The 13,885-nt window shown below is 39.3% G+C and overlaps 1 protein-coding gene across 2 annotated transcripts in view; it reads left to right on the top strand.

Moving 5' to 3' along the window:
• NR6A1 (nuclear receptor subfamily 6 group A member 1) overlaps nucleotides 1-13,885 on the top strand; it is a 260,459-nt gene that overhangs the window by 36,665 nt on the left and 209,909 nt on the right. For both annotated transcript variants that reach the window (XM_023217166.1, XM_023217167.1), the window contains exon 2: nucleotides 771-812. In XM_023217166.1, the coding sequence (XP_023072934.1) occupies nucleotides 771-812 (42 nt within the window). The remainder of the gene's footprint in view (nucleotides 1-770; nucleotides 813-13,885) is intronic.

Genomic DNA, 13,885 nt, shown 5'->3' on the forward strand with positions numbered 1-13,885 from the left:
CTGAGGAAGAGTAGAAAGCAAACAGGAGAAAGTATGCAGCCATTCCAGGAAAAACAAAACCTTTCATCAACGATGTATAGAGGACCTAGTGTGTTTGCCATTCCTTGTGCTTGATTTATCTCTCCAGTGTGATAGTTATACACCAGCTAAACAAATATAGCTCATACTTTGTGGGTCTGAGCATATGAAATGTGAAGTGTGCTTTGAGAGGTATTTATTCCAACCTGAATAGCATACTTATTAATGGAAAAATTGCTTCCATTTGTTTGTATAGGTAAAATTCTTCAGCATTTGTGAAAAATTTACATGATATTGCACTGATATTTGTGTAAGTTAATATTTTATATATTTTGCTTTCTTTTGTAAAAGAATTAGCAGTGTTGAACAGAATTTATGACAGGTATTAAATGAATTGTAATTTTCCTGTGAGTTTTTATTCCGACGGACATTGCCATGATAACTCATAATTACTTGTGCTGTTGTATATTGAGCTCCTACTGTGTGGCAAGGCCTGTGGTAAGCATTTTATTTTGGTAACTTGTTTAATCCTCATTACAATTCTGTGGTAAGTGCTTTTATCTGTTTTTGTATTGAAGGGATGAAATGGAGGCTCAGAGGGATATGTAGTAGCTAAATATTAGAGCTAGGATTGAAACCCAAATTGACTTCTGAGTGTAGATTTCCCCCCCCACTGTATGATACTTCATATTTGGAGTCAGCTTGAAGTAACTCACAAATTGTAATTTTTTTTCCTATTGTTTTCTCTTTAGGTTTCTGTCAGGATGAATTGGCAGAGCTTGACCCAGGCACTAGTAAGTTCTCAATGTTACCCAATATTCTGTGGTAAGAAAAGGATGTGTGTGTACACTTTTAAGTGAATAACTTAAGGTGTCATTGATAAGCCTTACTTTATTGACTCTCAGGTTTTATTTCACTTTAATTTGTAATTATAGGAAGGACATTCTGTCTTTTCTAGTTATGCTGTCTTCTGATATTATCCAGTGGCCAGGATCTATCTGTTTAATAGAAAGTTGGTTTGCTGAAAATTTCTGTTTAATACCAATCTCCTTGCTTTGTTTGTTCTCCATCCCTCCATGAAACCAACAAAAATAAAAATTGTACTTTGAAGCTAGGCGTGGTGGCTGACGCCTGTAATCCCAGCACTTTGGGAGGCTGAGGTGGGTGGATCAGGAGTTCGAGACCAGCTTGGCCAACATAGTGAAACCCTGTCTCTACCAAAAATACAAAAATCAGCCGGGCGCGGTGGCGGGTGTCTGTAGTCCCAGCTACTCGGGAGGCTGAGGCTGGAGAATTGCTTAAATCCGGGAGGCGGAGGTTGCGGTGAGCCAAGATCGTGCCATTGCACTCCAGCCTGGGTGACAAGAGCAAAACTCTACCTCAAAAAAAAAAAAAAAAAAAAAAAATTTCTTGCACTTATGCACATGGACGACTGTATACTCACAAACACTTCTAAAATATTGATAGTTTTGAAATAATTTCTTTCAAAGAAGCATTTGTTTAGTTTGGAAATTTTAATTGATAACTTTTGTAGTACAGTTTAATTTTCATTTACAGTCTTATGGTTAAGATATGAGAGTTACCATTTCAAGGTCTAATTAAATGATGCTTTTCAGGACTATGTGAGTCTTCATCATAGATAATCATTTGAATTTCCAGTTCTCCCTAAATGTGGTGGCATGTACCATTCTGGGACACATAGTCATAATGGTTAGAAATAGGACGTGGAAGTATCCAGTGTATACAGACCTTATTTTGCTATAATGCGGAAAGGTCAAATGATAATTTAGATTGAGATTCCATGAGATGGTCTAGAGTTATTTTTCTGATTCTAATACTTTGTTACGGCTGGCCCTTTGCCACCAGTCTGCTGTTGAGATAAGTGATAAAGCTTACCTTTCCATCATCGTGAAGCTGATACAAGCTCTGAGGTTGTGGACCTTCTCACATATTCCCCTCTGCCCTCCGTAATAGTATAAATGTCCATGTTTCAACTAATACTTATTAGTTGTTAGGCAAATTAGTTCTCATGATGCTTATCAAACACCAGGGAAATATATTTGTCTTTTTAAAAGTTGTAAATTTCAGAATCAGTTTTGTATTTAAGGTAGTATAGCCCCAGTATACCAGCAGCTATAGGTGAATATACTATGGTTGACCCTTAAACAATGTGGGGGTTATGGATGACAACCCCCTGCACAGTTGAAAGTCCACTTAAAACTTTTGACTCCTCAAAAACTTTATTAATAACTTACTGTTGACTGGAAGCCTGGCTGATAACATAATCAGGAGATTAACACATATTTTGTATGTTATATGTATTATATTCTGTATTGTTACAATAAAGTACAGTAGAGAAGAGAATGTATTAAAAAGTCATAAGGAAGACAAAATATATTTACTCTTCATTAGTAGAAATGAATCATCATAAAGGTCTTCATCCTCACCGCCTTCGTGCTGAGGGATGAGGAAGAGGGTTGGTCTTATTGTCTTGGGTGGCAGAGGTGAAAGGGAAGGCAGGAGAGGTAGGCACACTTGGTGTAACTTTTATTGAAAAAAGTCTGTGTGTAAGTGGACCTGTGTAGTTGAAACCTGTGTTATTCAAGGTCTAGCTGTGTTTTCTATTATTCTCTTATGAGTAGCCTTTGTTTAGGGGGAGGAAAAGATAAATTCAGTTATTTTTCCGGAGTCATGGTCCCTTCTTTTTTTTGAGATGGAGTCTCGCTCTGTCACCCAGGCTGGAGTACAATGGCATGATGTCGGCTCACTGCAACCTCTGACTCCTGGGTTCAAGTGATTCTCCTGCCTCAGCCTCCCGAGTAGCTGGGACTACAGGCGTGCACTACCACGCCTGGCTAATTTTTGTGTTTTTAGTAGAGACGGGGTTTCACCATATTGGTCAGGCTGGTCTTGAACTCCTGACCTTGTGATCTGCCTACCTCGGCCTCCCAAAGTGCTAGGATTACAGGCGTGAACCACCACACCTGGTCATGGTCCTTTCTTAGAAGCACTTTTGAACATTAGGAAGTACATTGAGATGCCCTGTAACCTTTCAGACAGCTACACATAAAACATGCTAAATAGTTGATAACTCAGTTTGTTAAGCACTGAGTGTTCTCTCTGCTCCACACCCAGTTCTCTAGGCTCTAGGGATACACAGATAAGTAAGTATAGCCCTTGTCCTTGTATATTATCAGTGTATTAGGAAATATTTGAAAGGACATTTTATAAACCTCTAGTTTGGCACTTAGTACCCAAACGTATTCTCTTTTTCTGCACCTAGTAGCAATTGCAAATGGCTAATGCCCATTTTCTGAGAAAGGTCCTTGATAGTCTCAGAAAAATTATTGCTGAATTCTTCTTTCTGGGTTGAGTAATACCAGCTCATTAAACATTTCTGCATAAAATTCCTAGCTAGATATGGCAATTTATAGACCTCTCTATTCCACGAGAATGAACAGACATTGAGACATAATTTTATACATCAGTAGAGAATGGGAGTCATCAAAAAAAAAAAAAAAAGACTAAAAAATTGTACTTACTGCCAGGGTGTGATGGCTCGTGCCTGAAATTCCAGCACTTTGGGATGCCAAGGTGGGAGGATCATTTGAACCCAGGATCCAGGATCAGGAGTTTGAGACCAGCCTGGGTAACATAGGGAGCCCCATCTCTACAAAGAAAATTTAAAAATTATCCAGGTGTGGTGGCATGTGCCTGTGGTCCCAGCTACTTGAGAAGGTGAGGTGGGAGGATTGCTTAAGGAGGATGCTGCAGTTGAGCCATGATCACACCACTGCATTCCAGCCTAGGTGACACAGAGCAAGACCCCGTCTCAAAAACAAAAAACAAACCAAAAAATTTGTACTTAGTGTATGTGGGTAATATTCTCAGTAATTCCTATTCTGGGAAGTTAGTGGTATTTTAATCTTTCTTTTTGAAGAAATACATAAGGATCTGATTATTCTAAAAATATTTAGGCCAGGCACGGCTCACACCTGTAATTCCAGCACTTCGAGAGGCTCAGGTGGGCGGATCACCTGAGGTCAGGAGTTTGAGACCAGCCTGACCAATATGGAGAAACCCCGTCTCTACTGAAAATGCAAAATTAGCTGGGCCTAGTGGCACATGTCTGTAGTCCCAGCTACTCAGGAGGCTGAGGCAGGAAAATTGCTTGAACCAGGGAGGTGGAGGTTGCGGTGAGCCGAGATCGTGCCATTGCACTCCAGCCTGGGTAACAACAGCGAGACTCTGTCTCAAAAATAAAATAAAATAAAATAAAATAATAATAATAATAATAATAATTAGACAAAATAAAATTTTATCTCAGTTTGTATCAATTTTGGGGTTCAGATGAGCATGTTCAGCCCTACCAAGTGATAGGAAGCATCAAGACTGAGATGGGCGTGTGTGTTGTGTTAAATTGTCTGTGGTTTTTTGATACTGCATATTCTGGGGATTCTGACTAGGAAGGAATAACATCTCCTATGTTAATTCCATGTGACTTTTGTTTATTTAATTTAATTTTTTTGAGACAGGGTCTCACTCTTTTGCCCAAGCTGCAGTGCAGTGGCATAGTCATGGCTCACTGCAGCCTTGACCTCATGGGCTCAGGTGATCCTCCCACCTCAGTTTCCTAAGTAGCTGTGACTACATGTACACACCACCGTGCCTGGCTGATTTTTGTATTTTTTTTTCTCTTTCGAATATTTTTAATTGAAATGATGAAAAAAGAACAGTGATCATTTTAACCAAACTTTTACTTTACAAATATAAAAATATAATCAAAACTTGTTTCTTTCATACATTCTGTAAACGTAATACCAGAAAAGTTCTCAAAGCCAAACTATAAATGATGCTTGTGTACTATGATGTGAACACAATAACCAAAAATTTAAATTTCCAATTACATGACCTTTCCCTCAACAGCATAATCAATATATCTTCCCAACTTATCTCTGTTTTTTTTTTTTTTTTTTGAGACGGAGTCTCACTCTGTCACCCAGGCTGGAGTGCAGTGGCCGGATCTCGGCTCACTGCAAGCTCCGCCTCCCAGGTTCACGCCATTCTCCTGCCTCAGCCTCCCGAGTAGCAGGGACTACAGGTGCCCGCCACCTTGCCCAGCTAGTTTTTTTGTATTTTTTTTTTTAGTAGAGACGGGGTTTCACCGTGTTAGCCAGGATGGTCTCGATCTCCTGACCTCATGATCCGCCCGTCTCGGCCTCCCAAAGTGCTGGGATTACAGGCTTGAGCCACCACGCCCAGCCTGCTTATCTCTATTTTTATGATATGATCCATCACTAAAATACAAAATACACCTTAGCTGGCTTAATCTAGACTTATCTAGGTGTTAGTAAGTTTTTTCCCCACAAAAACAAGCTTAATAAATATAATACAAGGTAATATTAAATTGTGTTTTATGGCTCAAGTCAAATTACAGTATTAAATTTCTCATCACGTATTTGAATAACAAAGGCAAACTGGTTGAAATGAGTCCAGTTTAACCCAAATAATCAGTGATGTATAACAAGTGGAGTAAGTATGAGAAAATCAAATCTTATGCTACAGAAAGCTGACTTATACTACAGTCAACAACCACTAAGCCTTTTTTGGCAATGAAACATACAAAATTGCAAACTCTAAAGCAGTCTTAGTGATTGGCACATACTGTTCCAAACACTATGAACTAGTAAAAACATTAAGTTTGAGGATGAAAAGCTACCCCAAGCATTTTATCTCAAGTGACTGAGTGAGTACTTTATTTATTTATTTTTTGAGGCAGAGTCTCGCTCTGTCAGCCAGGCTAGAGTGCAGTGGCGTAATCTTGGCTCACTGCAAACTCCACCTCCCGGGTTCACGCCATTCTCCTGTCAGCCTCCCAAAGTAGCTGAGATTATAGGTGCCTGCCACCCCACCCAGCTAATTTTTGTATTTTTTAGTAGAGTTGGGGTTTCACCATCTTGGCCAGGCTGGTCTTGAACTCCTGACCTCATGACTCACCTGCCTCAGCCTCCCAAAGTGCTGGGATTACAGGTGTGAGCCACCTTGCCTGGCCGCAAGTACTTTAAAAATGAAGTCATGGCAGGGTGCGGTGGCTCACGCCTGTAATCCCAGCACTTTGGGAGGCCGAGGCAGGTGGATCACGAGATCAGGAGGTCAAGACCATCCCAGCTAACAGTGAAACCCCGTCTCTACTAAAAATAAAAAATTTTGCCAGGTGTGGTGGCAGGCGCCTGTAGTGCCAGCTACTTCGGAGGCTGAAGCAGGAGACTGGCATGAACCCTAGGAGGTGGAGCTTGCAGTGAGCCAAGATCACGCCACTGCACTCCAGCCTGGGCAACAGAGTGAGACTCTGTCTCCAAAAAAAAAAAAAAAAAAAAAGTAAATAAAATAAAAAAATAAAAATGAAGTTATTAGGCTGGGCACAGTGGTTCACACCTGTAATCCCAGTACTGTGGGAAGCTGAGGTGGGTAGATCATGAGGTCAGGAGATCAAGACCTTCCTGGCTAACACGGTGAAACTCCGTCTCTACTAAAATACAAAAAATAAGCCAGGTGTGGTGGCACGTGCCTGTAGTCCCATCCACTCGGGAGGCTGAGGCAGGAGAATCACTTGAACCTGGGAGGCGGAAGTTGCAGTGAGCCAAGATGGTGCCACTGCACTCCAGCCTGGGTGACAGAGTGAGACTCTGTCTAAAATAAATAAATAAATAAATAAATAAATAAATAAATAAAGTCATTAAAAAGCCGAGAACATAAGAGTCACAATATTTAAGAAAGCGAATTTTAAGCCAATTGCTTGCTGGCCTGCTGAATTTGAAGTAGTTCTCTCTCTCACTTCTGATTAAACATGGAAGAAAACAGACTGGCTAATTTGGTTATACTTTGTCCAAATACAATGTTAACTTAATGGAACCCTTAAATATCCAAAATAATAACGGAATGCTAGTTACAAGACAATAATAAAAAGTTTAAAAGTCTTCCATATGTGCTGTTAACAGTACAAATTCAAGTGCAGAATTATTATGCCATTTTAAGTATTATCTACTTTATAAAAAAAAAATCACAGTGGTCTTAATCACATGGCACAAAAACAAATTTCACTCTTCTCCGAAGGAGTAAGTCCATCCTAAATGTAACTACAAACAATTCTGTAAAACTATTTGTTATTTTTCCCCCTAATCTACTAAACATTTTCCATTGTCATTTAGTAGTTTTACATAGAATATGCACTACACTTGGATTACTCAGGGAAAATAAGATGACATATATTGTAGTTTTACAATGCAAAAGAGAGCTTTCATTTTAGACAAAAGGACAACATAGGAGGCACTAAAATATATGGGTCTATTAATCAAGAGCCCATTTAAAAATGATTCAGCATTTAGTATGTAGATCTGGAATGCACAGTTTCTGGAAGTATAAGAACTTACATATCAAAAGAGCTTAGTGTTAAACTGTGCCCTTACACCCTCTTCTAATACTGTAGACACCCGCCGGATTTGAATTCCCCTAGTTCTATTATTTCCATTAGAAAACCATAAACAGATCATTGGGATCCACCTGTAACTGACCAGAGCAAAAAGTTTTTAACACTTCTTGTTTGTGTGTTATGAATTTTACATTCAAAACCAGATCTCTTACATTCCAAGGTTAGTAACCCAGCCATCCTGAATCAAAGGTTTTTCTCAGCTAGGCCTTAGTGTATGGATGACTGGCTCACATACTTACTGTATATTGGGAAGAAGTGAAGAATTTCTTGGTCAAAGCTTAAGTTACAAAGAACGTGAGTGGCCTCGAATCAGATGACTCTTCAACTCAAACACTCCTTACTGAGAGCACTTTATAAAACAAGCAAAAACTCTACCTCTCTCCACCTTCCCCCAATTGCAATAGTGAACGTCTGAAATGTGGCCGATGTAGCTTTTCACTCAGAAGCAATCATGGAAGGTGAGCTGAATCAATCCATCTTCATCTCCGCTTCCTCCAATCTAAAGATTTTGCTCCCCGATCTAAAGGAATAGCTGAAGGATGCAGCTAATGGATGAGCTCAACAGCAAAATACATTACATGAGAAATATGCTAATATAGGCTAGAGGCGCAGGACTGTTAGGGGCAGGAGGGAAAAGGACAATTCACAGAACTAGTGGCTTTTTCTTTTTTTTTTTTTGGGACGGAGTCTCGCTCTGTTGCCCAGGTTGGAGTGCAGTGGCCGGATCTCGGCTCACTGCAAGCTCCGCCTCCCCGGTTTACGCCATTCTTCTCCCTCAGCCTCCCGAGTAGCTGGGACTACAGACGCCCGCCACCTTGCCCGGCTGGTTTTTTTTTTTTTGCATTTTTTAGTAGAGATGGGGTTTCACCGTGTTAGCCAGGATGGTCTCAATCTCCTTACCTCGTGATCCGCCGGTCTCAGCCTCCCAAAGTGCTGGGATTACAGGCTTGAGCCACCGCGCCCGGCCACTAGTGGCTTTTTCAAAGGAAATTAGGGACATTTTTGGTCATGGAGACTGGTGCTCACCTACCACTAAGGACATGCACAGTTACAGTCACTAACAACCATGTGAGGGTTTGACAGGCCCCAACTAGAAAAACTTGTTTATGAATGTAATTGCTGAGCTATACTTGGCCTGATTTCCTCAAGTATGATATACCTTTGTCATCACCCATTATTCAGGAAATTGCCCTGTGATTGGTACCATCAAAATGTAAGAACTAGTCAAAAGTTCATTTCTGTTAAAAACCTTTTTTTCCCTTAAGTAGCTACATCTGGCAAGATTCTTTTTTACATTAAGCCTGTAGTCAACAAGTCTGTAATAAGGCATACACGTAATACTTTGATCATTAAATAATGACACAACCAGCAAACTCCTTTTCTCTGATATTTTTTATTCCCTCAAATTTGATCTGAATTTATCAGTATTTTAAAAAGTTTTTAAAATTTGGTATTTTCCTCTTAAGCTGACTAGAGACGAAGTTTTACCATGCTGCCCAGGCTGGTCTTGAACTCCTGGGCTCAAATGATCCTCCTGCCTTGGTCTTCCAAAGTGCTGGGATCACCATGCCAAGCCCTGCATGACTTTTGAGGGTATTAGGGATTTCCTTGTGTTGTATCTTTGGAATTTGGAGGCCCAAATATTGCCCCCCATTACCCAGATTCCTGATAGGAAAGCCTGCTCACACTCCCTTATTTTGGAAGAGGAAATACTTCGTTGCTAAATTCCAGTTGTGCATGGCAGTGGTTGTAGGCAGCAGGTTTGGGACAACAGGTGTCATGTGTGGGAACTAGTTGAGGAAAGACTGACTTTGTCCAATTAAATGGCTTGGCTTTTTTTTTTTTTAATACCTTTAATGTGATAAAGCAGATGGGCAGCCATGCTCATAATGTGGGCAGCTGTTCACACTCTGGCTGCCTTCCTATGATTCCTGGGCTTCCTGGAGTCCAATGTTATGGCACAGGTTCAGGCTAAGTTCATTTCTACAAGAAGTGTCCCTGTACCATGTCCATTAGCATAAGCTAGGGACAAGGGCAGTCAAAGGTCAAGAAAAGTTCAAAACAGCATAACCTTTCTGTGCTTCTGTTTCCAAATAACCCCTGTCTGTCCTGCTCCCCCAGTTTTTTCCTCGGCCATCGTGTTTACCGTGTAGTTGTAAAGCTCAAGAGAACAAGGACCGACTTGATACAAGGGAAGTTAGAGAATAGAAGTCATTGTTGCTTAAAACAGGAGAAATAATTGATTTATGTTTGGGGGCCAATTAGGCTATAAAACAGGAACAGTAAAGGGACCTGTGACTTCAGGACAGCTACTTGCTCTGATTTCTGCCCCATAGACAGGGGGCTTCCCAATAAAGGCTGTCAGCTTTCTAGGCTAAATTATTAATTCCTTTCATGCCTCTCAGGGATTGTAAACAGCACATAATACAGGGAAACAGTTGATAGTGTTCAGTTACTGGCCAGATAGAGGGTCAAAGGGTAAATAGTTGGATTAGCAACAGCTGTTCTTCCTCTCCAAACTTTTTGTCTCTTATTATCTATTTCAGGAACACTGTTCCTGAGTTTTTGGGTCACATATAATGACCCAAAATCATTTTTTGGGTCACATTTCTCCTCTTGTAACGTAATACTACAAGTAATTACATTGAGAGTAAACATTGACCAAAATTGAATATACTTATTCTAATTCAGTTTCTAACGTTGAAGATGGAATTTTTTTTTTTTTTTTTTTTGGTTATGTGCTATGTTGTCTGACATTCAAAGGATATAATCCCAAGGAAAGTACCTGCTTGAAGTCAGACATATTAGAAGCTTTTTAGCTGTGTGTGTGTTTTTTTTGTTTTTTTGTTTTTTTACCAGCTGGTTGAGGATCTTGGTATAGCGTGATTAAAAGAAAAAAACATTGTTTTTGTTTAAACTGGTAGTAGAATAATGTATGTTCACTGTGGAAAACACTAAAAGAAAACAGAAGCATCTCTAATCCCACCACCTAGAAATAACCATTGCTTCACGTTTGAGAGTATGTCCTTCACAGGTTGTGTCTGAGCTCATCTTTTACCTAATTAAGAATCTATATATACTATATATGCAATTTTTGTGTCCTGTTTGTTTTCCCCCACTCTGTATTACATTGGGAACATTGTCCCAAGTCGTGAAATGATTTTCACAAATATTTTTAATGGAAGGATATTTCATTAAACAAGTAAATAGCTTTATCATAATTTATTTAACTATCCTGCTATTGTTGAGCATTTAGATTTTCAGTTTTTTCTGCATCATAAATAATGCCACAGAGAACACGTTTGTGTATAAATGTTTGCGTTTAAAAAGAATGCTTTAGTTTTTTTATGAAGCCAAATGTGTTCTCATAATTAAGAGCATAGACTCTGGCTCAAGATTGCTTGGGTTCAACTTGGCTTCACTGTAATCTTGGTTAAATTACTTAAACTCTCTGCCTTCCTTTTCTCATCTATGAAATGAGGACAGTAAAATGTATTTCTATTTTATTGGGTTGCTGTGAGGATTAAGTGAAGTGTAATATATTTAAAGTTCAGAATAGTGCTTGACAAATGGTAAATACTATTAAGAGTATGCTGTTCTAGGCTATATGGTACAATGTTGAAATTCTCAGTCTTTCTGCACTAATGGGCTGTTGAAACTGTGTTTTATTCAACTAAGCTAGCCAGTGTTTCTTAATGACACAACGGTGTTAGCAGGTGTAAGTTACTTCTTCAAGTAAATAGTTCAGATGAGATTGGGCTTGTTCAGAGTGTGTGACCATAGACTCCAGTTAAATAGTTCAGTCACAGGAATAGAAGAGCTCATATGCTGCTGACTATTTGGTCGGGACTTCTTTACCATCTGGGTGACTATTAGGGTGTTTTGGTCCTTTCCCCCAGCCAATAGCAGGTAATTCTCCCAAATGACCATCTGCCAACACATTTAACTTCTCAGGAGACTGAACAAGTTAACCTTCTGCTTATTTAAAACAGATAACTTGAATTATACACTTTCTTTTTAGTCAATAGCAAGGTCTTATAGAAAGCATACTGAATAAAAAGTTTGTACAATTTAAAATCTGGCTATTACCATGGATTCCTGTTTACTCAGACTTTAAAAAATAAAGTATATTCTAATGATCAGGGACCTATATAAATGATATATATATATGTAATGTGTATAATAAATAGTATGTATTAATATACAGTATATGTCACTATATATAATATAGTGTGTATGTATATATATTTTTATGAGTATTTTAAAAGAGACTTGAGAGTTAAGTGCTGGGTGCAGTGGGTCATACCTGTAATCTTAGCACTTTGGGAGGCCGAGGTGGACAGATTATTTTGAGCCTAGGAGTTCGAGACCAGCCTGGGCAACATGATGAAACCCTGACTCTAGGCGTGTACCTATAGTCCCAGTAACTTGGGAGGCTGAGGTGGGAGGATCACCTGAGGCCCTGGAGGCTGCAGTGAACTGAGAGATTGCACCACTGCATTCTAGTCTGGGTGTCGGGAGTGAGACCCTGTCTCAGAAAAAAAGTAAGTTAAATTAATTTTTGGTGTATCTTGCCATGTTGGTAGATGCCCACCACGGAGAGTTCTACGTGTGTTGGTGGAATGAACAGGCAAGATGAAAAAAGCAAGATAAAAAGCAGGCAAGATAAAAAGAAAGCCCGACAGCACGAACTTGCTCTGGCTTTGCATTCAACTCTCATGTGTCTTGGGATCCCAAAGATTTTTTTTGTGTGGATTCTTCTAGCTACAAAAGAGAAATGTATATCTCAGCTAGAGTACCCTAAAATTCCAGTATTCTGTGCCTTGTCCTAATGGATTTATTCCTAGTTGTCAAACTATGTGTCACAATTTTTGGTCTCAAAGTAGTTCATACAAGCCCAGATGTTGTCTACTGAGAGTGAACTTAAGACTGTTACAGATGAAGGAAAAAAAGGAAATTACCATTTACTGGGTATTCCTTATGTACCAGGCACTTTGCATATGTTCAGTAAGTGTGAGAAGGATTATAGCATATAAAATATCTGATTTTAAGTTTGGCTTGGTAATACCTAATTCATTTAACGCAGTTATTGTTCTTTTCTCCCTCCCTACTTTGGGTGCCAACCTGAGACATAGTTCCTGGTTTAATCAGGGAGGCAGACACAAAATATGATGTGACTTTTACCACATAATAGTAAGGATACCTAATATTTACTGTGCACAGAATGTTTCACATGCATTTTTTATTAAGCGTTCATAAGACTTGTTTAAAAAGATACAATCTCCATCTTACAGATGAGAACTATGAGGCCTGAGGAGATTAAATGACTCACCCCAAGGTACCTAGAGACTTCAGAACCCCTGCTTTATTAAATAATTAATTTCTATCCTGTCTCTAGCTCTCTGCATTGTGACAAATCTCAAATGCTAATGGTGGAAGGCTAAGTCAGTGTAATGATTTATAACATATATAATCTTTTGTGTAAAAGAATGAAGACTTTTTTTTGAAGTGTCATCTGGGCCTCTTCTGCATGTATTAGGGTGGTTTTGGACACAAAGTAGAATGATTCATTGTGGAATAGGTTCCTGAGATGTCTTCTGTGGCTCAGATTCAGGATTATTCCACTATTTTTCAAGTAAGTTCTTTCCTGAAGCAACCTAACATAGTTCACAAATCTCCTTTGTTTTCTCCCTTTATGTCCCTTTTTCTCTACAACATTGTTAGTGATTTTGCTATGTTACATTCATAACAGTTCCGAGTGCCTGCTTCCAGAGCTTCAGTTGATTCTGTGGCATTGCTGCTAGATCAAGCCTTCTGAATGTGGCCTTTTGCTGAGGAGTTCCCTTCTGATAAGGATTCTTTTGATCAGGGTAGGGGTGGTATGAGATCCAGAGCTTAGGCTGAACTCTCATCCCCTTGACCTCTGCCCCTATTTGAATTTATACTGACTTGGTAGGAACTCCCTATGGAGCCAGGAGTTTAGCACTTGTTTGCAATTGATGAAAAGATAGTTGCATTCAGAGGCGGTTGTTGGGTCCTTGGATAGTCATGGATGTCTGCCACTATCTCTGGTGGGTGAAGGGATTGCTTGAATATCTAAATCTGGAGATTTTAATGAATGACTAAGAAGAAATGAGAAGAAATTCTGAGGCTAGTTAGGTTCTGCAATTTTTCTTTCCATGGGAGCAGTATTGCAGTAACATTTTCAGATGAGACAAAGACTTTTAATAAACATTTGTTTTATTAAAAAAAAAGGCTGAAAGGGGTTGCTTAAATTCAGTACTTGATAGCAAGGGAGTACATGGGAATTCTTCTCTTCCTTTTTTGATCTCTTGCCAAAGAGAAAACTTTCTGTGTTAGGCAAACGTATCAGTAGTG

Source organism: Piliocolobus tephrosceles, chromosome 14 (assembly GCF_002776525.5).
Source record: "Piliocolobus tephrosceles isolate RC106 chromosome 14, ASM277652v3, whole genome shotgun sequence".
NCBI lineage: Eukaryota > Metazoa > Chordata > Mammalia > Primates > Cercopithecidae > Piliocolobus > Piliocolobus tephrosceles.